The sequence below is a fragment of the Geotrypetes seraphini genome, chromosome 9, assembly GCF_902459505.1.
Source record: "Geotrypetes seraphini chromosome 9, aGeoSer1.1, whole genome shotgun sequence".
NCBI classification, from domain to species: domain Eukaryota; kingdom Metazoa; phylum Chordata; class Amphibia; order Gymnophiona; family Dermophiidae; genus Geotrypetes; species Geotrypetes seraphini.
The window spans coordinates 73,041,830-73,069,427 of record NC_047092.1 but is presented as its reverse complement, the minus strand read 5'-3'; the positions used below and the strand labels follow the sequence as shown (position 1 = coordinate 73,069,427).

Below are 27,598 nucleotides of genomic sequence, written 5' to 3'. Positions count from 1 at the left end.
GGTAATTGTCTTCCCAGGCTTCCACTGGGGAGAGGATGTCATGGTCCTGATAACTCCACTTGAATATGAGCAGACATCTTCCAGGACTGTAGGTGAAGCTGCACCTTCAAGCAAGCAGTAGGGCTTGGCAATTTTTCGGTTGCCATGTTTGCAACAATATATGCTTTGAAAACCACAAGTAGTAACACTTGATTCTGTTTGGCTTGCTATTGATCATTTGGGTAAAACTTTTTATTTGGGCAATTGCAAGGGTTTGCCTTTGCTTTGACAAAATTGGTTGAAGTAACTATAGATCATACTGAAAAAATAGCGGAAACTGAGCAAAAACTGGAAAGTTTAGAGCGTAAAAGTGTCCAACAGCAGACTGACTAACCTACTGAAGAGGTCTTTAAACTAGAATCATTGGGGCAGGGTGATGAAAACCCTCAGGTGTGTATAAGCCCACAGGTAAGTGAATCACTAAATACCTCTACACAGATGGGAAAAGGGGCAATGCCTGGAATGCAGAATATACTAATGCTTCAAAGTATGGGAAACATGGTTCTGGATTTAGAGTCTGTGATAGAGGCTGAGCTGGATTTAGTGGCAATCACAGATATAGTTCACGGAGAACCATGACAGGAATATAGTTATATCGGGCTATAATCTGTTCAGGAAAGACAGGGTAGGAAGAAAAGGAGAGGGGAAATGGCATTTTACAGTATGTTCAGGAAAGACACAGTAGGAAGAAAGGGAGGGGGGGGGGGAATGGCATTTTACAGTATGTAAGAGATCATATTAAAGCCACACAATTGTAGGATCTGCAGGGCAAGGAAGAGGCACTATGGGTCAATCTGGAAAGAGGGAATAGAAATGTATTTACATTGGTGTGATATACAGGCTTCCTTCACAGACAGAAGAATTGGATGGAGATTTAATAGTAGATATTCAGAATAAAGCTGTAAAAGAGAAAGTATTACAAATAGGTGATTTTAATATGCCAGATGTTGATTGGGGTATCTCTATTGTAGAGTCTTCTAGAACTAGGGAGATCCTAGATTCTCTTCAAGAACTGTTCCAGCCCTTAGTAATGGAACCCACGTAGGATGGGACCATACTAGACTTAGTGCTTACAAATGGGGAAAGTGTTCTGATACGTGATCATCTGGCATCCAGTGATCACCACCTGGTACAGTTTAATATTGATGACAACATTTTCACAATGGTCAGATGCACATAGTCTGATGGTGTAGTGAAACCAAAGTGCAGGTTGAGATGTCAATTCTAAATGGAGGAAAAAGCCTCAGACAAGGGTCCTCCCACCTCCACAATGGTGGAATAATGGTTATTCCACCATTATTCCACCATTGTGGAGGTGGGAGGGCCCTTGTGAAAGTGTTGCCATTATATCCAGTTGGTTTTTCACAGTATCCGAGTCTTTTTTACAGTTTAATATTAAGACGGGTGTAGAGAGTATAGAATTGTCTGGATGGGAACATCTAGCAGAAGTAGGAAAGCAGAAGGCAAAACTGAAAGGAGCTATTGTAAAGGCAACAAACCATTTTGTAAGGAAAGTATGAAGAAAAGATGGCCACTTTTGGTTATCAAAAGTAGTAGCTGAGAAGATAAGGAAAAAGAGGTTAGCTTTCATAAACCAAACCAAACCTTAAGTTTGTATACTGCATCATCTCCATAAAGATAGAGCTCGACACAGTTTACAGGTAATTCAATAAATGAAGGAAGGACATAATAAGAAATTAGAGGTTATGAAGAGGATAGCTAGCTTTACATTTTAAATAAATAGCTTTACATTTTGGAGAAAAGCCAGGTTTTCAGATGCTTTTGGAATAATTGGAATGAGCCTAGGTTCCACAGCGGGGCAGGGAGGTTATTCCAAAGCTCAGTGAATTTGAAGAAAAGGGATTTCCCTAATTTACCTGCATACATGACACCTTTTAATGAGGGGAAAGATAGTTTGAATATGTGGGCAGATCTGGTAGTGTCAGGTCTTGAAGAATTCCAGGATAGTGAGATTAGGGGAGGAAGAATGCCATATAGGATCTTGAAAATTAGGCAGGTACATTTAAAGTGAATCCTAGAAATCACTGGAAGCCAGTGAAGTTTTGAATGAAGTGGGGAAACATGATCGAATTTGCTTTTTGCAAAGATCAACCTAGCCGCAGTGTTCTGGATTCGCTGAAGTCTTTGAAGATTTTTCGTGGTTAGACTTAGATAGATGGAATTACAATAGTCCAGTCTGGAAAGAATGATTGATTGTACAAGGACAGCAAGATGTAATTTTTTATAATAGGGGCTGATGTGGTCTTTTTTCTTCAGTCCGAAGATCAAGCGAACTACAGTGTTTTGCACTAATCTTAATTTTTGTACTGTTTTTTTGGGGGGATGCCCAGGTAGGTGATGTTGCAGTAATCTAGGGTGCAATCGCTGATCCTATCCACCCTAGATTACTGCAACATCGCCTACCTGGGCATCCCCCAAAAAACAGTACAAAAATTAAGATTAGTGCAAAACACTGCAGTTCGCTTGATCTTCGGACTGAAGAAAAAAGACCACATCAGCCCCTATTATAAAAAATTACACTGGTTACCAATGGAGGCGCGAATACTGTTCAAATTTGCATGCATCTGTTACAAACATGTCTGGGGCCTAGCACCTTCCTACTTGCAAGCACACTTCACTTTACACAACCCCACACGTACAACCAGAAACAAAAGCATCTTTGCATACCCAAAGATCACAGACTGCAAATACAAATCCTTCCTAGACAGAACCTTCATGTTCCAAGCAAACAGACAGCAATCCTGGCTGGGAAACCTCATACATAAAGCCGAACAGACCTACAACACATTCCGAAAATCAATTAAAACCGCTCCATTTGACAAATTCCTTGCCTAATTAGATGACCTCTCTCAGATAGTCTTTCCCCTTACACCCCCAATGTATTATGTAACTTCTTCTCTCATGTATTCCTTCACTATGCTTCCCTAATTATTATGTAACTTCTTCCTTCACACTGTGTAATTCGCTGATTGTCCAGCCTTCTTTCTATGTAAACCACCTAGAAGTCAATCTGACTATGGCGGTATAGAAAAATAAAGTTATTATTATTAAATGTTAGGCACATTAATATCCAGTTATGCTAGTTTTCTGTAACAGAAAGTAGACCCCTACCTTCCATTATAGGACAGGCTCCTTCCATGTACTCTCCAGTGCTCAGTTATAGAGATGTGCTGAGGGTGTTCCTGGACATCAGATTCACTTTGGAAATTCTGTTTCATTATTGAATGCCATCTGAGCAACATTAGTTGGGTGACTCTGAAAAGGTAAATAGCTAGCCAGACAGCCTCATCCAGTTAACTTTATTTTCTTTTTTAGTATATTCAGACTGGGCTGAATATTTAAGAAATGTGAATTAGGCAGTTAATTTTCCCACTCAGTAGCTTTGTGAATATTCACCTCTTAATAAGTCACATAATTATTATATTTCATGAAAACAGTTTAGTATAGTACTGTTCAGCCTTCTGCTGTATATGACAAGCAAGAATTATATAAGAAGCCTTCTTGTTTTCTGAAAATGTTAAGAATTTATTTCACTAAGATGTTTCTCTCATTCTATATCTATGGGGGGGGGGGGAGGGGCGGAGAACCTAGAGAATCAGGCTATAAGATTGTTTTGGATCAATAAGATTTTATATAGAGAAGATGGTAGTTGCTCTTCAGTAAGTTTGATTTTAGTGCCTCATTCATTTTATTGACCTTATAAGTTAAAAAAACCCAAAAACTGTAAGAACTAGATGGACATGCCACTTTTAATAGGAAATGGCCTCTAGACAAGTTATATAAATTGGGTTTAGTTGTTTGCAACTGTAAGAGCTTTAAAAATGCCTTTTGCCTGAAAGCATTATAATAGAACATAATTATATTCTTTGGGAATACATCAGAATTGTTGCCAATGGCTATAAGGAAGAAACACTTGCTTTTCAAATGAGAATGAGACTGCTTGAAATATGTGGAGGTCCAAAGTGATATATTTATTGATTTGAATACTATTGTGGTTTTTTTATTCCATGAATAGGTTGAGTAGTTAAATCTCCATTCAACAATATCCAAATATTTCCATCCATCAGCTATGGAGACTGATCATTGTTATGATTACAGTGAAGATAATATTCAGCAGTCTGATTTGTGGTTCTTGATAACTGGATATGAAATCTGCTTATATGCAAGTGATTACTGAGACAGATATTCTGATCAAACTGTTTAAATATAGCCAGTTAAAGATAGCCCTATATAGACTGGGAGACCTAAATATGTATACTCTGGAGGAGAGGAGGGACAGGAGAGATATGATACAGACATTTAAATACTTGAAAGGCATTAATATAGAACCAAATATTTTCCAGAGAAGAAAAAATGGTACTAAAATTCCAAGTAAAAGTATAGAACAAGCAGTTTCAGAATGTATACACCCAGATCAGACTGTTTTTATTATTGAGAGACATGGAGCCGAGAAACATTAGACGACTTGTCAATATAATATATCTTGCTGCTTTCAACAAAGACAACTCAGCTATAATCTCAATAGATGGCCCTATGTATTCCATGTTTTGGAATCTTTTGGCTTTGGCACAAATTATTTTAATTGGATGTGTGCAATTTATTTGGTCCCTAATGCTACTCTCCTTGCCTATTACCTTGCATCGGGGTACTAGACAAGGCTGTCCACTTTGACCTCTTTTATTTGCCCTCACTCTTGAGCCCCTTGCAATATTAATCAGAATGTCTGATGCAATTCAAGGAATTTCGGTAGGTAGGGAGGTCCATAAGATATTTTATGCTGATGACACTTATATTTTTAAAAATCTGTATAGCTCTCTATTGTCCATTATTATAATTTGAGGTTACATGGAGGAAGACTTAGGAGCAATGTTAGGAAATTCTTCTTCATGGAGAGGGTAGTAGATGCCTGGAATGCCCTCCCATGAGAAGTGGTGGAATGAAAAACGGTGATGGAATTCAAAAAAGCGTGGGATAAAAATAGAGGATCTCTAATTAGAAAATGAAAGATGTAAATTAAAGAACTAAGGCCGGTATTGGACAGACTTGCACGGTCTGTGTTCCATATATGGTGATTCGGTGTAGGATGGGCTTGGGTGGGCATCAATGTGAACTCCACTAATATGGAACAGGAGGATGTTACTGGCTAAACTATATGGTAGATGTCCTGCAAACAAAGTGATGGTTGGATAGGCTGGAGTGAGTTTGCACAGCAACTTCAGCATTTGAAACCTAGGAAAATACCAGACTTTACAGTCTATGGCCCAAAAATATCAAAGAAGAGACAAGTTAATCTAATCATGTATTTTTTAATGAGTATAACGTATGGGCATACTGGATGGACCATTCAGGTCTTTATCTACCATCATTTACTATGTTACTATAACTTATCTGGTTATCTTAAGTATGCTATTTATGAGACCAAGTTAATCATGTAAAAGTTAACTGGATAGCACCACATATCTAAAATATTCAGTTACCTTTTAAGGTGGACCATGGTATGCCTCTGGTCCCTCCTGTTGCTAAATGGAATAACTTTTAAATTTTGGTTGGATATTGACTTGTCTGGGTAACATTTAATGGGTCTTTCAGGAGATGACTGTGCTTTGTGGCCCAAAGAAAATACTTTGGTGGACATATCCTGGTGGACAGAGGATAATTGGAAACTGACAGAGAAGGGAACATTAGAGTAACTTAAAAGCAACTCATGTATATAATTTCAACATGACCAAGATGAAGGGGGCTCTTGAAATACAAAAGCATGTCAGTGCCATCAGTGTTTGAACTAGATGAATCCAACTACTATTTATTTATTTCATGAAATTTTATTGAATAACAGAGGTAAAATGCAAAATTTATCAATAATGGAATTAAAATAACGGAAATACCAACCTTATATATAACAACTTAGAGGAGATTATAACCGTAGATATTAGTATACCTTAATGTCATTTCACCTGTAATAGAATAGATGTAATGATGATGTCATAATAATGTAACAATAATGTAAAAAACATGTTATTCTCAAACCATCGCTTACCTGCCTTGAGACCCTAATGGCCAGGCGGCAGCGGACTGTAACTGCAACCGACCAACAGAGCCTCATTGCTATGTGCAGTGTGATTTTCTAACACCTACAGTGGTCTCATTAGTCTAATGTCTCCAGTTTAGTTGTGAATATACCTCTGTAACCCTTAGTCTAATGCCTCCAATATATATTATGAAAGTATCTCTGTAACCTGTTCTGGGCTCCTTGGAGGATGGCTACAAAACCAAGTAAATAAATATAAAGTTGGCCAGTAGTATAAATACCTGAAGTGTAAATTTTGGGGTAAAGTTTTTGATAAAGGGACCTAGATGTTGGAGATAGTAGATTTCCTATTTGTATATTTAGCTGCTTTTATCTCAGATTTATTGATCATAAGAATTGTAATCTACCAGAAGGTGATATTAAGTAAATGAGCTGATTTCAAATTATAAGAACCTAAGAATTGCCGCTGCTGGGTCAGACCAGTGGTCCATCATGCCCAGCAGTCCACTCCTGAGGTGGCCCTTAGGTCAAAGACCAGTGCCATAACTGAGCCTAGCCTTACCTGCATACATTCTGGTTCAGCAGGAACTTGTCCAACTTTGTCTTAAATCCCTGGAGGTGTTTCCCCTATAATAGCCTCTGGAAGAGCATTCCAGATTTCTACCACTCTCTGGGTGAAGAAGAACTTCCTTATGTTTGTACGGAATCTATCCCCTTTTAACTTTAGAGAGTGCCCTCTTGTTGAGGGCGAACAACCTATCTTTTATCTACTAAGTCTATTCCCTTAATTATCTTGAACGCTTTGATCATGTCCCCTCTGTCTCTTCTTTTCAAGGGAGAAGAGGCCCAGTTTCTCTAATCTCTCACTGTACGACAACTCCTCCAGCCCCTTAACCATTTCAGTCTCTCTTTTCTGGACCCTTTTTGAGAATCATTTGTAATGTTAGGGCAATTAAAAAATAGAGGTGAAACTCAACACAAAAAGACACAAACAGCAGCTATTTCTGTGGCGGGTCCTCTCAAATGAAATGCCTTACTGGGATATTTGAGACTATGTAAAGGTAAGATGACATTTAGGAAGCAACTAAAAACATATTTGTTTGTGAAATCTTTTTACTAGGTAGTGATGTTTTAAATTTTGATAATCTGTTTTATCTAAGTTTTATTAGCTATGTGCTAGTTTTAGAAGAGCAGGGAGGATTAGGTAGAAAATGTTATTACTGATTACATGTGTGAACATGACTGTGTATGTTTACGTTGTAAGTCGCTTAGGCTTTAAGCAGTGAAGAAAATTTTAAAATAAATAAAATGACAACAAATGAATTTTCCGTAAATGCAAAACCCAAAAAACCAAAAAGCTGCTGGTAAATCTAATATAACTATTCAAAAACAGGCAGGAAAAGATGTCTCTCACTAGGAAAATAGGATTGATCTTGAATGGAAGCTCAAGGACTTTGATGAATGCTTTTCACAAAATTTTAACACTGAAAATGGATACAAAACAATGTTGGATAGTTTTGAATCATATTCATAAGAGAATTCACTACAAGACAACTGCTCTGAGTGACCAAAGGTAGTTTAGTTGCCATTGACCTCTTTGAGAGTGCTTTCAACTCCTAACTCCTTTCACCTTGGGTTCTGCATTAGAGAATGATATGGGGGAAAAATTGTCAGTATCACTACACACTCGCCTAGGGATCAGGGTCTGTAAATTCTACTTTTTTACTCAAATCAATACTCTAGATGGAACTGACAAAAAACTCTGCAACACTAAAAGGCCTCAATCAAACACACCATATATTCACCCACCCACAAGTGGAAAAGACAAAAGATAAGCAAGAAAAAAAAAAAGAAAGAAGTGGAGAAAAAGCCTCAGTTCTGCTTCATTTGGCAAAAAAACTCCACTTTATAAGATAGCCACTTGCATATGTGAACACAAAAAGTGAAAAAAGCACTGTAATAGCCTGTAGAGTAATGTCATACAGCACGCCAGGGAACAAAACCCAAACCGTGATATTGTGATATATTGTGGATAAATGAGCACTTCAGCACTGCAGTCACTACTATTGCATAGGAGGCAGAATTAAACAGAAAAACTTAACTGCCGAAAAAGTCCAGGTTCTCTTCAATCCCAGCTCTCACTCCCGGACCCTGGACCCTGAGAGCTGGGATTGAAGAGAACCTGGACATTTTCGGCAGCTAAAATTTTTTTTTGTTTTACTCTGCCTCCTATGAATAGTAGTGACAGCAGTGCTGAAGTGCTCATTTATCCACAATATATCACAATATCACAGTTTGGGGTTTGTTCCCTGGCGTGCTGTGAGGCCTTTCAGAGTTTTTTTTTTTATCAGTTCCATATAGGGTATTGATTTGAGTAAAAAAGTGGAAAAAAATTGTCCCCATCCCATCCCCGCGAGCTCCCATCTGTCTGCACAAGTCTTGAATTGATTTATACTGAACTTATTTTATTAAAGTAAAAAAAGAAACAATATTCTGTACAATTGTCATTTTATAAATCAAAGTTCTGGCTGCCGAACTAAAGAAAGATTTTCAGCTGGCAGGAATTTGTTTATAACAACACAACTAATATACTACTTTATCCTTAAGCAAAGAAAATAAATATACATTTTTTTTCTACCTTTGTTGTCTGGTTTCTGCTTTCCTCATCTTCTCATCATTCTATTCCTTCTTTCCACTGTCTGCCTTCTCTCTGCCTCTTCCATATAGCATCTGTTCTGTTACTACTACTATTAATTATTTCTATAGGGCTACCAGACGCATGCAGCACTATACAGGGAGCCATAAAAGCAGTCCCTACTCGAAAGAGCTTACAATCTAAACAGGCAATACAAACAGGATGTCATGGATACAGTTAAGGGGAACGATTAATTAGCTGGCTGGGTTGGTACTGTGCCTGTTACTGTGCCTCTCCCTTCATCTCCCCCTCCCCCAATATTCTTCCTTCCTCTCCCCCCATAGTCTGGTATCTGTTTCCCATTCAAGCATGTGCCTTTTTTTTCTTTATCCCCTCCTTCTATCCAGTTCCCTTCATCGTCTTCTCCCCTCTCTCTCCTACCCACTTTCCTTCAGCATCTGCTCCCTTCTCCCTATTCCCCATTTCCCTTCAGGGTCTGTTCCTCTCACCCCCTCCACTTCCCTTCTGCACCCTTCACGCTGTCCAGCAGCCCCCTCCCTTCCTCCTGCTCACCGCGGTCCGAACATCTCCCTCTCTCCTTCCCTTCCCTGTACCTTTGCTGGTGATTTTTATTTTTCTGTCTCCAAGCAGCCGGAGCCTTTTCTGAAGTTGTATGTGGCTGCCGGAAACTTCTCTCCTGTTTCCAGTTGCATCAGAGGAGGTTTCAGGCAGCCGCATGTGACTTGTTTAAAGGCTCGTGTTGCTTGGAGATAATGAAAATCACCAGCGAAGGGAGGGAGATGCCTGAACTGCGGCGATTGGGAGGGAGGGGGCTGCTGGACTGCATGATCGGAGATAAGTATTATGCATGCGTTCCCTCAATTAACTGCGGGGACAAGGACATTCAGCGCTCCATGGGGTGGTGAATGGCTTGGTCCCCATACCTACAGCAACCAGGTTTCTTTGTCCCTATTTCGGTGGGTTACCCGCAGCTACCCACGGGTAACAGTCACTGTGCCATTCTCTATTCTGCATCCACAACCCTATATGTCGTATCTGTCTTTCAAAATTAGATTATAAGCTCTTCCGATCAGGAACTGTCTATAAATGTAAATATGTACAGCGCTGCCTATGCCTTTCAGCGCTATATAAGTGATAAGTAGTAGTAGTAATTCACCCAGGGCAGGGGTAAGCAATTCTGGTCCTTGAGAGCCAGAGCCAGGTCAGGTTTTCAGGATCTCCACAATGACTATGTATGAGATGGATTTGCATGCACTGCCTCCTTGAGATGCAAACCTGTCTCGGGCATATTTATTTTGGATATCCTGAAAACCTGACCTGGTTCCAGCTCTCGAGGACCAGAATTGCCTACCCCTGACCTACGGCATCAGTTGCTACTAGGGATCTAAAAATAATAATGTCATTGTTTAGGTATGAGTACATCCGTAGCAATGTTTTAATAGACCAAACCTGAGATGAAAACCTAGATACAGAAGGGAAGAATATATCATGCGAAGCATATCTCCTAAGTTTTTATTAGTGCCAGCATAAATTATTGTTTTTGAAGCCTGCTCTGTGCATCTTATTAGCTGTCCATATAACTTTGTAGTTAATAAAATATAGTGATTGTGTTAAGCTTGATGAGTCAGCGGGCCTAAGAATATTATTAAAAAATATACTCCACTCATCTTTCAAACTTTGCCAAAAGGTATCAGATGACGAGATTTCTTTAGAGTAATTTGAAAGTGGATGTGTGTTAGATCTTAATTCCTTATAAAATAAAGAGGTAGTATGACGTTGGGTATTCAATATAGATATAGATGATGTAGATTTTTTTTGAAGCAGTGAAGCAGTGTGGTAAAATTCGGCTGCTGGTAATTTATAAGTTTTCATTAAAAGAGAAAAGGGCATAAAGTTCCTATTAACTATGGCCCCCTTTTATCAAGCTGCATGTTTGTTTTATTATGGACCATTGTGGCAAAAGCTCCGATGCTCACAGAATTCCTATGGCCATCGGAGCATTTACCACAACAGTCTGCGATAAAAGAACCCTTACACAGCTTGATAAAAGGGGGCCTATATGTTCTATATATCAAATGTTTCTTTCTTTCCAAGAATGCCAAGTAAAGTTTCAGAATTATGCAAAATAGGAAATGAGTTGGAAACCCATCTATTAAAAAAAAAAATGGAATAAAATGTTTTAATAGCATGAATAGCTGAGATAATAGTTTTAGAATTATGTAAGAATGAAGAGTATGCATTTAAGAGGAATAGGATATAAAGTACTAGATTTCTGTCTAATATTAACCAGATGATTGTAACCAGAATGTACAATATCTGAGAAGAGCAGCTACATGGTATAGGTAAAAGAAATGCAAATCCTTTCATTATCTCTGGATGACTTCAAAATCTCTAATGAAATTTGGGGAGGGGGAGGGAAGGTTGCTATACCATAAATATTTAGAAAGTTTACTTTCAATGGATTTGTAAAAGGAATGTGGAGCTAACTTAAGTAACATACTAAGATAGTAATTACAAATTGGTGTGATTGTTATTTTTATTACTTCTAAGCGCCTCACCAAAATACTGTCATTGGATTCCATTGTTTAATTATGTTATAATGCCAAATAAATTGAGGGACATTAGAAGTTCTTTATCTTTATAAAATAATATTCCAAGATATTTTAACTGAGAGATGGATTATTTAGAGTTTACAATATATTGCTAGCACTTGCTTGAGTGGTGTTATCATTGAGAGGAATGATTTCTGATTTGTCCCAATTAATTTGGTATCAAGCAAAGGTTGAAAAATGGGAGACTAAATTTAGTAATGCTGGAACTGAAGTATGTATTTGTGTTAAAAATATTAGTAAGTCATCAGCATATTCTAGAGTCTTAAACTGGTTAGCATTAGATGAAATGCTATGGAGGTATTTCTTATTGCTATGAGAAGGGACTCTAGGGCTATATTGACAGAGCACATCCGTGTCTTATTCCTCTGCTTAGTAATGCATCAGATGAGAGGGTATTATTAATTATAAATTTGGAAATAGTTTTACTATATAGTAATTTCACCCATTGAAGGAAACCATTGCGATCACTGAAGTGCATTCAGGAGGTTAGGATATTCAACCATATCAAATGCTTTTTAGCATCAAGTGATATTACACGCAATGGGCTAGATCAGGGGTGTCAAAGTCCCTCTTCAAGGGCCGTAATCCAGTGTTCAGGATTTCCCCAATGAATATCCATGAGATTCATTAGCATACAATGAAAGCAGTGCATGCAAACAGATCTCATGCATATTCATTGGGGAAATCCTGAAAACCCGACTGGATTGCGGCCCTCGAGGAGGGACTTTGACATCCCTGGGCTATATCAATCAAGGCATGAAATATACGAGCATTATCACCAATCTTATAACCCAGGGGTAGGGAACTCCGGTCCTCGAGAGCTGTATTCCAGTCGGGTTTTTGGGATTTCCCCAATGAATATGCATTGAAAGCAGTGCATGCAAATAGATCTCATGCATATTCATTGGGGAAATCCTGAAAACTCGACTGGAATATGGCTCTCGAGGACCAGAGTTCCCTACCCCTGTTATAACCCTTCATAAAACCCACCTGATCAGAATTAAGTACTTTATCAAGACATGATGCAAGAACTTTTGCTAAGATTTTAAATTCTAGATTTAAAAGAGATATGGGTCTGTAACTGGCTACATTTTTATGATTTCTGCCTGGATTTGGTAGAACTATGATATGGGCTTCCAGTAAAGTCACCCTGATCAGTTGAGTGTTTTAGGAGATAAGGGCTTTCTTAAGAAGGGTGCAAGTTTAACACTAAAGATTTTGAAAAATTATGCAGGGTATCCATCAAGACCAGGTGCTTTGTGATTTGCAAGAGAGTTCATAGTTTCCATGATTTCAACTTCATCAATTGGAGCTCCAAGTGAAAGTTTATGAGATTCTGGTAGAGTTGGGTATGGGAGATTTGGTGAAATAAATCACTGGAAAAATTTGAGTCTAACCAGATTTGTTAGCTGATACATAATTTTCCAGAATATAAGAATAGCCTTACTGGGTCAGACCAATGGTCCATCTATCCCAGTACCCTGTCCTTACAGTGGCCAATCTAGGTCACTAATACCTGGCAAAACCCCAAAAAGTAGCAGCATTCCATGCTACCGACCTCAGTAGCACATCCTCATGGTAACCAACCCAGGTTACTAGTATCTGGCAAAAACCCAAATTCCATGCTACCGATCCAGGGCAAGCAGTGATTTTCCCCATGTCTGTCTCAATAACAGACTATGGACTTTTCCTCCAGGAGTTTAGTTATTTATTTTTGTGCCATGAAATAAAAATAAGAATCTCTCTTCTTAAGACTCAATTTAAATGCTTCCCAGTGTTAAAGGATGTAATGGAGTTAGAATTTATAGTATATGAAAATATTCAGACATAAAAGATTTTCTTATTAACAAAAATAAAATCAGATAGGACTGATGTGTTAATTCTCCAGAAAAAAATTAGGTTTAATATCAATTAAATCCAGAAGTAAGGTAATCAGAGCATGATCAGATAAAGTTATTGGGTAAATCTTGGTTGTAATTCCCTGAGGAATAAGAGATTTGGAAATAAGATAAAAGTTGATCTGAGAATATGAGTGATGTAAAGCTGAGTAGTAAGTGGAGCTGAGTAGTAAGTGAAGGTTTGTCAGACAGAGGAAATGTCCTCCAGGGATCATTGAGACCCATATCTTGAATAACTGAGTGTAGTTCATGCTACATTTTGGATGGGTGATATCTAATAGAGGATTGACTATCCATAACACAATCCAGTGGAAGATTAAAATCACTACCAATTAAAATAGGATATTCCAAAATAGTCTCTCTTATACTAGATATGAAATTGAGAGCGTCCAAATTAGGTGCATAAACATTCATGATGGAGAGATAAGAGGATTTAGACCTCTGACATTCCAGGATGCACATTTAAGGATAGTCATGGCTAACTGATGAAGAAATGCAGTGATACATATAACATGAAATACAATATTTGATTTTAGCAGAATGACAAATGTTAATCAGATTTTCTATTCCACCTCCTTTACCTATTCAATTCAAAGTCAGATTACATTACAAGAGGTTGAATCAGTTACCCAGGAAGTTACAATGGACAGATTGATGCAGACGTTCAGTAGGATTGTCAGCACAGGTAGATCAGCCTTTAAAACTAGATCTTACTGTATAGCTAACAGTTGCTCAGGAGCTAGGCTGAAATAGATAAAGTGCATTTAAATAACAGATCTTTATAACAATTAAAATTATCTGATCAATTACAAGGCAGCTTATGAATACAAACAAATCATGGTGAAAATAGTTGTTTGATTTTTTTTCCCCCAAATACTATTAAGTCTAAAAAATATGATTAGACAGTTAGAATATGTACCCTAGATAAAAATATGGGAATAGGATCTAGGTGTCAACGCTGATTATATATTGAAACCCTCTCTCAGTGTGGAACGGTGGCTAAGAATGCAAATAATTCCTAACATTCTGTCAGGAAAGGAATAGAAGAGAAATATAAGAATGTTATAATGCCTTTGTATCACTCCATGTTGCAGCCACACCTCGAATACTGTGTGCAAAGATCACTGCATCTCAGAAAAGATATAGTAGAATTAAAAAAGGTACAGAGAAGAATGGTGAAAATAATAAAGAGGATAGGCCAGGGCTCTTCAGCTTGGAGAAAAGACAGCTCAGGGGAGTTATGAAAGAGGTCTGCTGGAAGACCTGGCCATCCAGCCATCGTAGCAGGTTAGAGGGAGGTTCAGGGGGGAGGGGGGGTTAGGAGATGTTCTAGTGTGTATATGGTGGGGGTCCGGGTGGTAAGGTGGGGGATGCACTATCTACAGGGGTAGGGGATTTCTGGCAGGAGGGATTGACACCCTCCTGCTGGCGATCTTCAGGGGGGAAGTTTTCCAGCAGGAGGGATTGGGCACCCTCCTGCCGCCAATCTACAGGGGGGTGGGGGGTTTCCAGCAGGAGGGATTGGGCATCCCTCCTGCTGTGTTCGTTCGGGGTGGACTGTGGGCTGCTAAACTTATCACAGCAGGGAGGCCCCTTGCCATGATAAGTTCAGCGGCCGCGTCTACTTACAGTATAGGACAACATTTGGGTAGCCTACATTGTATGCATCTCCCGCTGGCCTAGGGAGATGTGTACGGCTGCCTAGGTCCACCTAAGGCTACTTCTGGGCCAAACCACACCTGCGCCTAGCCTTAAGCGAGCTTATCAAGCTTGCACGCCTCCCTAGGCTCCCGGAAGTGCCTCCAATATAGGTGGCCTGCCTCGGGAGTTTTATTTCTAAAAATGTGCATCCTGATTGGCTGGTTAGACAGTGGTAGGATGCCCACTGCTGCCTACACTTGGGACGCCATTTATAGAATCCGGGCCTTAGTGCCTCCAGTCTCTCCCCGTACTTTTAGCTCAAACCCATTACCATTTTTGTCACCTTCCTCTGGAATTCATTGCCAGAGAATGTGGTGCAAGCAGTTAGCTTAGCAGGGTTTAAAAAAATGTTTGAATAATTTCCTAAAAGAAAAGTCCATATTTTATTATTAAGATAGACTTGTGAAAATCCACTACCTAGTCCTAGTATAAACAGCATAAAATCTGCTTTATTCTTTGGGTACTTGTGACTTGATTGACCACTGTTGGAAACAGTATGCTGGGCTTGATGGACCTTTGGTCTGTCCCAGTATGGCAACTCCATCACCAGATATGCCCCCTCAGCCAATAAATAAATATATTTTAACATGCAGGTAGTGCATATACATTTTAAACATATATGCATTATTGCTTACCACAGCTTAGTAAAAAAGACATCCATGTGTCCAATTGTACTGAATCAATAATTTACAAATTTAAATCACTAACCTCATGAGAAATATCTATCCAATGAAACACCAAAGATGCTGCCAAACATTTGCACAATGTTGATCTTACTTGTGTGTTCATACAAACATAACCCCTTTTACAAAACCGCGATAGCAGTTTTTAGTGCAGGACGGCAAGCTGAATGCTCTGCACTGCTCCTGTTACTCATAGGAACTCTATGAGTATCAGGAGCAGTACAGAGCATTCAGCACGCCTGCCTGCGCTAAAAACTGCTATTGTGGTTTTGTAAAAAGGGGAGATAATGACATTGAATGGTTTGTTCTTCCCACAAAAGTATGGGCAAAATAATGCATAAATCTCACAGGAAGAATCACGTTTAAGAAGTGATATACCACATTATCATAAGAACATAAGAACTGCCGCTGCTGGGTCAGACCAGTGGTCCATCGTGCCCAGCAGTCCGCTCCTGCAGTGGCCCTTAGGTCAAAAACCAGTGCCCTAACTGAGACTAGCCTTACCTGCGTACGTTCTGGTTCAGCAGGAACTTGTCTAACTTTGTCTTGAATCCCTGGAGGGTGTTTTCACCTATATCAGCCTCTGGAAGAGCGTTCAAGTTTTCTACCACTCTCTGGGTGAAGAAGAACTTCCTTACGTTTGTACGGAATCTATCCCCTTTTAACTTTAGAGAGTGCCATCTTGTTCTCTCTACCTTGGAGAGGGTGAGCAACCTGTCTTTATCTACTAAGTCTATTCCCTTTATTATCTTGAATGTTTCGATCATGTCCCCTTTCAGTCTCCTCTTTTCAAGGGAGAAGAGGCCCAGTTTCTCTAATCGCTCACTGTACGGCAACTCCTCCAGCCCCTTAACCATTTTAGTTGCTCTTCTCTAGACTCTTTCGAGTAGTATTATGTCCTTCTTCATGTACGGCAACCAGTGCTGGACGCAATGTTCCAGTATAGTGGCATGATAATTTTCTCTGATCTGTTTGTGATCCCCTTCTTAATCATTCCTAGCATTCTGTTTGTCCTTTTCGCTGCTGCCGTGCATTGCGCAGACAGCTTCATTGGCTTGTCTACCAGTACTCCCAAGTCTCTTTCCTGGGGAGTCTTTCTGAGTACTGCACCGGACATCCTGTATTTGTGTCTAAGATTTTTGTTACCGACATGCATCACCTTACACTTAACCACGTTAAACCTCATTTGCCATGTCGCAGCCCATTTCTTGAGTGTATATGTCACGTTTAATCACCTCGCTTGTCGTACCAATTTCCAGGTCGTTTATAAATATGTTGAAGAGCACGGGTCCAAGCACCGAACCCTGCAGCACTCAGCTCATGACGCTTTTCCAGTTCAAGTAGTTTCCATTTACCGCCCACTCTCTGTTTCCTATCCGCTAACCAGTTTTTAATCCACGTGAGTATTTCACCCTCAATTCCATGGCTCGCAATTTTTTGAAGTACTCATTCATGCGGGACCTTGTCGAACGCCTTCTGAAAATCCAGGTATACAATGTCGACCGGGTCACCCTTGTCTATCTGCCTGTTTACTCCCTCGAAGAAGTGCAGTAAGTTCATCAAGCAAGATCTTCCTTTGCTGAAGCCGTGCTGGCTGGTCTTCATCAGATTGTGTTCATCAAGGTGATCAATGATGCGGTCCTTTATCAGCGCCTCTACCATCTTTCCCAGTATCGAGATCAGACTCGCCGGTCTGTAGTTTCCCGGATCTCCCCTCGAATCTTTCTTGAAGATCGGTGTTACATTCACCACTTTCGGAATCCTTCCCGATTTGATCAATAGATTGGCTATTAGTTGGAGCAGTTCAACTATGACCCCTTTCAGTTCCTTGATTACCCTCAGATGTACAATATACAAAAATCAACATAAAAACACTAGAATAGAACTCCAATTAACACAGGAAAGAATACATCCATACATCTAACAAAAAGATATAGGAGAGGCAAGAAAGGGAGGAGGAAAGAGAGAAGGGGATAAGGAAAAGTGTGAAGTAACTATGAATACACAGAAGATTTTAATTTTGTTTTAAATCTGATAATGGTAGGTTCATCTCTAATGTCAGAGGGCAAGCCATTCCATAGACTCATGGCCAAGAAAAAAAGCAGAGTTTTAGCTGGATTCATAATATGCAATTCTGGGCGAGGGTAATACCAAGCAATGAGCGTCAAGAGAGTGGAGAGTTCAGGAAAGGATATAAGGGATAATCAGAGAAGATAGGTAAGCTGGACTTCCAAAATGTAATATTTTATGAGAGAAGAATTTTAAACTTGATGTGATATTGTATAGATAGCCGATGTAGTTTGAAAAAAAAAAAAAAAAAGGAGTAGCCAAATCAAAACATTTTGCCTTGAAAAACACCCTGAATTGCAGAATTTTATTGGATTTGAAGTAGAGGTCTGCACGGGAACGGGGATCCCGCGGGTTCCCCCCCTGGCCCACGGGACTCCCACGGGGACGCCCCCTGGCCCACGGGACTCCCACGGGGATGCCCCCCTGACCCACGGGACTCCCACGGGGACGCCCCCTTGCCCACGGGACTCCCACGGGGATGAAAACAACCTACCTAAATTCTGGCGATGCAAGCATGCAGCTTACAAGTCTGGCGTCGCGTCGGGAAATAGCCATGTTGAGCAGTGAGCTCAGCACGTACACAGATGAAAGCCTTGCTTGCTGATTGGTCCGGCTGCCCCGCCCCACCGTGCCGCCGGACCAATCAGCAAGCAAGGCTTTCATCTGTGTACGTGCTGAGCTCACTGCTCAGCATGGCTATTTCCCGACGCGGGCATTAGGCTGTTTTTTGTCATTTCGGGTGGGGGATGGCAGCGGCAGCAGCAGCCTGAAAAAGAAATCATCCTGGCCGGGTTCGGTGTCATGCTCCGGAGCTTCTACAGCCTTCCTATCTCCCTCTCCCTTCTACCTGCGGCTCTCTTCGGCAACTCAGCAGCAGCTTCTGACGTCGGGGCCTACCCTCTGCGAGTCCCGCTTGTTTCAACTTCCTTTTTCCACAAAGGCGGGACTCGTAGAGGGAAGGCCTCGATGTCGGCAGCTTGTCTTGATCACCGCTGCTGACGAGTTGCTTAAGAGAGCCGCGGAGCAGGGGGGTGTTGCCAGGTGCAGGTAGAAGGGAGAGGGCCAGATGCAGGACTCGTGGGTGAGGGAGCAGAAGAGAGAGAGAAAGAGAGAGGGGAGGGAAACAAAAGGAAATATTTCATACTGGGCTGGGCCGGAGTGGAGGGAGGGTGGAAAGATTCTGGCAGTAACAAAGGAAAAGGGGGGAAAACTGAAAATGGAGATAGTGACACAAAGAAGAGAAAGGGTAAGCAGGACCTACTGAATAAGGATAGAGATACAGAGGGGACATGAAGAGGAGGTGAAAAAGAGACATAGAAGTAATGCTGAAAAAGTGGGGGGGGGAGATAAAGACATTGAAAGGGCAAATGGTGAATATGGGGTAAAGACAAGGACAGAGACAAATGAAGATTCTGAAAAAGTGGTGAGATAGGGATATAGGTGAGATGGACACAAAGAAGGGTGATGCTGGAAAATAGGTGGAATGGTAATTCTGACAGACACAGAAGGGAAATGCTGGATCAAGGAGAGATGGGGCTCAGGCTGGATGGAATGAGGAGAAATGCCTTGTTGGCCCGGAACTTCCTCTCCTACATCAGAATTGACGTCAGGGAGCGGAATGCTGGTCAGCGCGACGCTTCTGCAGGGAAAGCTTGGGACAGCGGTGGCTTGGGGACTATTCCCCGATGGCGGTGGCAGCAAACCGAGTGGCTTGGGGGAGGGCACGGAGAAAGAAAGAAAGGGGGCAGACAGAGAGACAGAAAGAAGGGGGAACAGGGAGACAGAAAGAAAAAGTTGGGGGAGAGAATGAGGTCTGGAGGAGAGGAAACATACAGGAGGCTGAAAGAAAGGAAGAAAGATTGGATGCACAGTCAGAAGAAGAAAGTGCAACCAGAGACTCATGAAATCACCAAACAGCAAAGATAGGAAAAATGATTTTATTTTCAATTTAGTGATCAAAATGTGTCTGTTTTGAGAATTTATATCTGCTGTCTATATTTTGCACTATGGCTCCCTTTTACTAAACCGCAATATCGTTTTTTAGCGCAGGGAGCCTATGAGCATTGAGAGCAGCGCGAGGCATTCAGCGTAACTCCCTGTGCTAAAACCTACTATTGTGGTTTAGTAAAAAGGGAGGGGGTGTATTTGTCTATTTTTGTATTTTGTTACCGAGGTGACATTGCATAGAGTCATCTGCCTTGGGAAATGTATATGGCAGATATCTTTGTTTTGTGTTCAAAAGAAAAGGAAATGCATTTCTGGTTTTATTTCTACAGTGTTGAAGTACTTGTTGGCCCTTGCTGTGACTGGTGGGGATCCCCAAGCACCACCAGCAGAGGACCTCCTCTAGAGATGGTCAGAACTCCCCTCCACCAAGCGCAGCAGTCGCTGGCAGCATCCATGAGCCACTGAGGTGCCAGCATCTGTGACTCAGGGACGCTACTGCTGCCTGCCAAGCTTGGCAAAAGGGACCCCAGGCCAACTGCAAAGGAAGTCCTCAGCTGACAGTTTGTGGGTTCTCATCAGCTGAGTATTTATATTTTATATTTACATTAGAGGTTCTGGTAGAAACCCATTTACAAAGTATGTATTCTTCCCAATTAATATTTCCAAATTAATAGTCTCTTTGCTTATTTGTAAATGGGTCTCTACCAGAGCCTTTAATTCAGTAGCATAATTAAATAAAATAACTATTTCTGAAGTTTATAGGGAAGGATGGTGACGGAGGGGATTCCTCGCGGGGACGGGTGGGGACGGAGGGGATTCCTCGCGGGGACGGGTGGGGACGGAGGGGATTCCTCGCGGGGACGGGTGGGGACGGAGGGATTCCTCACGGGGACGGGTGGGGACGGAGGGATTCCTCACGGGGACGGGTGGGGATGGGTGGGATTTTGGCGGGGACGGGTGGGGACGGGTGGGATTTCTGTCCCCGCGCAACTCTCTAATTTGAAGGTGATGTAATTGAAACTGTGGAAGGCCTTTCACACACAATTACAATAATCTAAATGACGTATAATAAAGGTATGAATAAGCATGTGTAATGATGGGAAATCTAAGCAGTATGCAAAAAAACAATGGCATCAAAAGAATAGAAACTTTCCTCTACCACCTGTCTCCATATTTTCCTCCAAAACTCACGAAGCTGCCTAAACCATCTCCATGACCTCACTTTGAGCCAGATTGCATCTCTTCTTTAGAAAGGCTTTTATCACTTTATTTGTGCTCACTTACAGCGTGCTCATTTTGCATGAGCATTAATATTTAAATATATCTCAACAGGATCCGGGTGTGAACAAAGTCAAGGCACACATACCTGTAGCAAAATTAATAAGTGAATATGTTTGTTTATTAAAAACTTTATATACCACATAACAGCCTAAAAGGATCAAAATGGTTTACAATGTATAGTTCACATTCATCAAGAAAAGAACTCCGTTTAAAAATAGAAAAGGAAAGAATAAGAACAAAAGTTAAAATTTTTTTCATAAAATATTATAACAAACAACATCTCAATAATAACAATTCTAACAGTAAAACAATAAAATAATCAAATCTCAATGAATACTGCAATGAAAATGGAAAAGGTTGCTATAAAAAATAAAACTGAACAGATGAGTTCTTATGGCTGTTACTAGGGAATACAACACCTCACACAGTGGCTCTAATTCTCAAAGCCCACCCTCCCTGTAGCATTCCCCTCATGCTGAAAGGCTGTGTGGCTCCCTGGCTCATCTGATTTGCTGGGGCACTGCAGGATAGCTTGTAGAGCAGATACTGTATTTTCTCTAATCACCTGAACTATTATTACAAACAGTGAGGATCATATGGTCCACGGCCACACTGGAAATTCAATGTTGGTACTGTATCTGGTCACTGGCATTAGATTTCCTGTCTATTTTTGAATTCCGTCACTGTTTTCCTCTCCATCACTTCTCTCAGGAGGGCATTCCAGGCATCTACTACCCTCTCTGTGAAAAATAATTTCCTAATGTTACTCCTAAGTCTTTCTCCCTGCAACCTCGGTTTATGTCCTCTATTTTTCCCATTTTTGGAAAAGATTTGGTTCTATATTAATACATTTCAAGTATTTAGATGGCCAAGACTTAGCTGGTTATGCCAATATTCAGCAGCTAGCTAGCTAACTCAACAGCCTTTTTGGCAGTTGTGTTTGACCGCCAAATTTAACCAACAAGCTGTTGAATATTGGTGGTGACCGGCTATGTTGTGCAACACAGCTACTCACCGGCCAGTCTGGAGACCGGGATATTCAGCATGAGATAGCCAGCTATTTCCCACTGAATATATAGATAGCCAACTAGCCATCTAAATAGCACTGAATATTGGGTCCAATGGGCTTTCTGATGTCTAGGGGGGCTATTAATGGAGGCAAATTTTCTCTTCTCCACCTTGCTCCCTCGCAGTAACCAGCATTACTCTTCCCCCCCCCCTTTCCCCTTCTCACCCGAGATCACAGAATATCTCTTCTTATCTCGTCGCACGGTTATGGCATTTGGCCAGCGAGGGGTCTTAGGCACTTGCACATGCTCAAAGCCTTGAATACTGGTGCGTGCTTGAAGCCTTGCATTGACTCAATGCCAGAACTGAGAAAAGGTAAGAAGAGGGATCAAGTCATTGTGGAGAAGGGGGGAGGATGGAAGAGATCAATGCCGGTTACTGCAAATTCGGGGAGATGGGGGTCTATTATTAGAAACATAGAAACATGACAGCAGATAAGGCCAAATGGCCCATCTAGTCTGCCCATCCGCAGTAACCATTATCTCTTTCTCTCTCTCAGAGATTCCACGTGCCTATCCCAAGCCCTTAGAGATAGGCTATTATTAGAGAGATAATGGTAATTACTTTTAGAGGAAGAGAAGAATGTGTATGGAGGACAAGCATTATGTTTCTCATCCAGCTCATTTCCATCACCCCTTGGCTTAATGCCCTATGGAAGAGCCTAACTTGCTTACCCATGACCCATAGCAATGACCCTATTCTTAATGAAGACAAAGTCTGGTTGACACTATTTAGATGGATATACTGTAAATAAATACAGAATAATTGTATGTTTTTCTATTGACACCATCAGATTTATCATCATAAAAGGATGACAGTGACTTTGTACTTGGGGAAGAATCTACAAACAAAAAAACAATTGTTGCAGTAGATATATTGACATCATCAATGACTAATATGCTAAAGATGTTGAGGAGCATTATAACAAGGTGGGTACCAGAATGTAAGATAAAACAATCTGATCTAACATGCCTGCCTGTAAGCAATACTAAAAGTCCTTTATTTTTTACTTACTTATATTTTCCCAGTGTTGATCCAAGTAATTTACACATTGCATTTGGAATTGAGGAATCAGTCATAATTAAAGAGAATCTGATGGAAATATTCTACATAAAGGAACCCACATGGGGATCATAACTAATTGATAGGATTTAGATAAAGGAAGTGCATTAGAGTAATAACACTGGCATTTGCACACTTTTAGTGTTTCATAACATTCAAACCTAAATAACACAAAGCATTAACTTAGTGGCAAAACATGGGTTGCAGCTTTAGTCCAAACTTTCCCAGAAAATTAACAATTTGATTACAAGTTCAAGTGTAGCTTAACAATCCATCACCAATTCCCATTTCCAGCAGGACCTGTAGTGTCACAGGGTCCTATTTCTACCTTTGGCGGTTTCACACACGAGCAGACTGCAGCAACTTTCCTCTCATTCTTTGCCACACTGAGACCATAAATTCTTCAACCAACTGTAATTTTCCACAACCAAAAAGCTGCGACCAACCACTCAATAATTCCAAATCCTACCCCCACCCTACACACAACCAACAGAAGGTTTCACAACAGGGATGGAAAATTATTTCCATACTACTACTCTCACCAACACCTTCCCACACTCCCTTCCAACACAAAATTCTCCACATTAGCTTCTCCAATCATATTATACATCATCCATAATCACTCCCATCACTCATCCAACCAACCCATCTCTCTTGCCAACAAAGCCCTTCCCTCCACCCAATCACCTCACAACCATACCTACCCCCACCAACCTCCACACCATGCATTCCTTCCAATTGCCCAGCATCCCCATTTCCCAGAACAACACTCAATAACTTCAGCCACTGTTACATACTTACAGTATAAGACTGTAAGCACTCTAACTGCAATATGACTTCTTAGTGAAGATTGTCATTCATTGATTACAGAGGCAGGCAGAGGTCTATATCCTTCTTCATACCTTTGGATAATTGTGTTTGACTTCAAACAACATTTTACTCTAAATGCTTAGGAAACATAGAAACATGATGGCAGATAAAGGCCAAATGGCCCATCTAGTCTGCCTATCCACAGTAACCATTATCTCTTTCTCTCCCCAAGAGATCCCACGTGCATATCTCAGGCCCTTTTGAATTCAGACACAGTCTCTGTCTCTACCACCTCTTCTGGGAGACTGTTCCATGCATCTACCACCCTTTCTGTAAAAAAGTATTTCCTTAGATTACTCCGGAGCCTAACACCTCTTAACTTCATCCTATGCCCTCTCATTGCAGAGTTTCCTTTCAAATTAAAGAGACTCAACTCATGTGCATTTACATTATGTAGGTATTTAAACATCTCTGTCATATCTCCCCTCTCCCTCCTTTCCTCCAAAGTATACAGATTGAGATCATTAAGTCTGTCCCCATACACCTTATGATGAAGACCACATACCATTTTAGTAGCCTTCCTCTGGACTGACTCCATCCTTTTAATATATTTTTGAAGGTGGGGCCTCCAGAATTGTACACAATATTCTAAATGAGGTCTCACCAAAGTCTTATACAGGAGGCATCAATACCTCCTTTTTCCTACTGGCCATACCTCTTCCTATGCAACCTAGCATCCTTCAAAATCAAATACAGTAACATGCTATCATGTCTCAATTGAAATAAATATTTGTTTGGAAATTATGCATATAGAGTTATTGTCACTTACCATTCAAGGCCATAGAGGTTAGGAAGATTCTACAGTTGAGGTTGATTTGAGTAACTGACCCTCCATATAGTATACCATGTAGACACAGAAATCATAGGGAGGGACAAAGCACAATGAAAATAGATAACTGTAAAGTATTTTAACATCTACAATACCTTACAAGAATCTGGTTTATGCATGTGATTTCTGCAAACATTTTTGGTGGTTGCTCCCTTCTGGATTGTCTTCATGTAACAGATTTTCTCCAGGCTTAAGGAGGCTTGGTTTTGTTTTTTTAATAAATCTTATTATCTCTAATGGCAATTCTTCTTGCCTAAAGTTTTCTTCCCAAAGGTTACTTTTCAGCTGTTTACAATTGAATTTAATCTTCAGCAGCTCTTTTCAAAAAGATTTCTCCCACACTGTGCCTCTGGCATAACTATTTTGAAAAGTAGACCCCAGATATATCAGCATGATACCAACACAGGTTTCTGACAACAATCAGCACAGCAGTTCCCTGATTTAGTTAGATTCATGATGGTGGGAGTGGAATTATTTTTAGATGCGTGATCCAAGCTTGAACTCACCAAAGGCAAGGAACGGATGACTTTTCTTTTTTATATATACATAGATTTTGTAGACCTGTCTGCATCTGGCATTCTTGTTTTGCATTTTCACAAAGTACCTGCTTCAATAACATATCATACCAACCGCAGTGCTAGTAGAGAAAGGGTGACAAATACATCTAAAAACTAACATTTAACTGCTGTTGTGTTAGAAAGATGGAAAATATGACTTAATTAGTCAGGAGAGAATGGGAAATGAAACATGTAGCTCTTACTTTATGAAAATATGTAACACTCTGTATGAGACGTGAAAATTAATCCTATGGTATATACAGCAGGGAAGAAATCTATAACTGGGTGCCTTCATTAGGTGCCCTGAGTCTGAGTTATGCTAGTATTCTATAACAGAACCTGGTATCAGCAGCCTAAAATGTAGGTCATAGAGCTGGTTTAAGTTTGGGTGCCTAAATGAGGCAGGGTGTATGCAAATTACAATATTGTGTAAGTAAGAACCCCGCCTATGTCCCAGCCCTGTGTTTGTCCCCTTGCAATACATGCTAAGCGAGATTGTTATATATTTACAGATTAGTGCTTAGGCACACTGTTGGCACTTAGGTGGTTATGTGCATATTTAAGCTCATAAGCGTTACATTTATTTGCATAATGTATGTACAAATGCAAGCCTAGATTATAGAATTGCTCTTTAGATGCATAACCCAGTGACCAAGCATTGAGAGGAAATTATTATACCACACTGCAATCAAGGGGCCTTTGGTGAGGCGCATTATATCAAGTTGAATAAATCAAATGAAGGGTTGAGGTCTCACTTTTTAAATGTTAATCACTTTTTACTCTGATTCTTTTCATGCTAATGATATTATTGAATGCAATTTGCATAGCAAGATAAGCAGCCTATGGGGCTCTATCACTAAACTGCAGTAAGCACTAATGCGTGCTTACTGCAAGTTAAAATCCACTACAGCAGTGCCACTCGGGCATTCCACGGTAGTTTTGTGTTCGGCACATGCTACCAACACACAAAAATATAGAAAGTACTTTTTAGCACTGGGGATGTGTTTTGAGGTGGAGAATAGGCATACCCAGTGCTAATTGGTTAGCGCTTACTGCATCATCATGCACGATCCATTCAGTTGAGGATTGGCTTGGATGGTTTACATGGGCTGGAGTGAGCTTTGACGGAGACTCCAGTAGATGGAACATAAGCATAGTACCGGGCAGAGCTTTGGGTTTCTGGCCCAGAAATATCTAAGAAAAAGAACAATTTAAATTAAATCATTAAATTATAGAAAGTGTATGTTTGGGCAGACTAGATGGACCATTTGGGCCTTTATCTGCCATCATTTACTATGTATATTTATTCAGTTAGCAGATGTTTAGCGCAGGGGCTCTTACCACCTACTAAATAGGTGTCAGTAAAGGCTCCTGTGCTAATGACAGCACACTAATTTGGAAATTAGCACATAGAAACTGATGGCAGAAAAGGGCCACGGCCCATCTAGTCTGCCCACACTACTGACCCACCCCCTAACTTCCTCCGTGAAGAGATCCCACGTGCCAATCCCATTTTTTCTTAAAATCTGTCACGCTGCTGGCCTCAATTACCTGTAGTGGAAGACTATTCCAGCGATCAACTACCCTTTCGGTGAAGAAATATTTTCTGGTGTCACCATGAAATTTCCCATCCCTGAGCTTCAAAGGATGCCCTCTTGTTGCCGTGGGATCTTTAAGAAAAAAGATATCTTCTTCCACCTCGATACGGCCCGTGACATTTTTGAACGTCTCGATCATGTCCCCCCTCTCTCTGCGTTCCTCGAGTGAGTATAGCTGCAACTTATCCAGCCGTTCCTCATATGGGAGATCCTTGAATCCTGAGACCATCCGGGTGGCCATTCGCTGAACCGACTCAACTCTCAGCACATCTTTGTGGTAATGTGGCCTCCAGAATTGTACACAGTATTCCAGATGGGGTCTCACCATGGATCTGTACAATGGACATTAATGGGGGAATTAAGAAATGTGGCCATTTTACTGCCATGCTAGAAGTGCCCTCAGCATGCAGGAAAGCCCCACACTACTGATACTGCTGGCCACTTTTTAGCGCAGCTTAGTGTAAAGGTCCCTTTGATAAAATTTGTTAAAATTGCTATTGGTTCTGTTCAACAATGATGCTATCAACTTAGAAGATCTTTCCACAGAGCATTAAAACCCAATTCTGAATCTGTTGACAAGGTTGATATGGACTGGCACAATGAGGTAAAAACTCTATATGAAGGGCTAGTCCCAGTCAAAGAGATCAAGTACTATCTCCACAAATATTCCTCCCCCTG

At 40.6% G+C, this 27,598-nt stretch overlaps 1 protein-coding gene across 1 annotated transcript in view; it reads left to right on the top strand.

The window, feature by feature from the left end:
• The window catches only part of TAFA2 (TAFA chemokine like family member 2), an 803,553-nt gene that overhangs the window by 454,036 nt on the left and 321,919 nt on the right, over positions 1–27,598 (top strand). The window contains exon 2 of the mRNA XM_033959727.1: positions 22,798–22,933. Within this exon, the coding sequence (XP_033815618.1) occupies positions 22,893–22,933 (41 nt within the window). The 5' untranslated portion in view covers positions 22,798–22,892. The remainder of the gene's footprint in view (positions 1–22,797; positions 22,934–27,598) is intronic.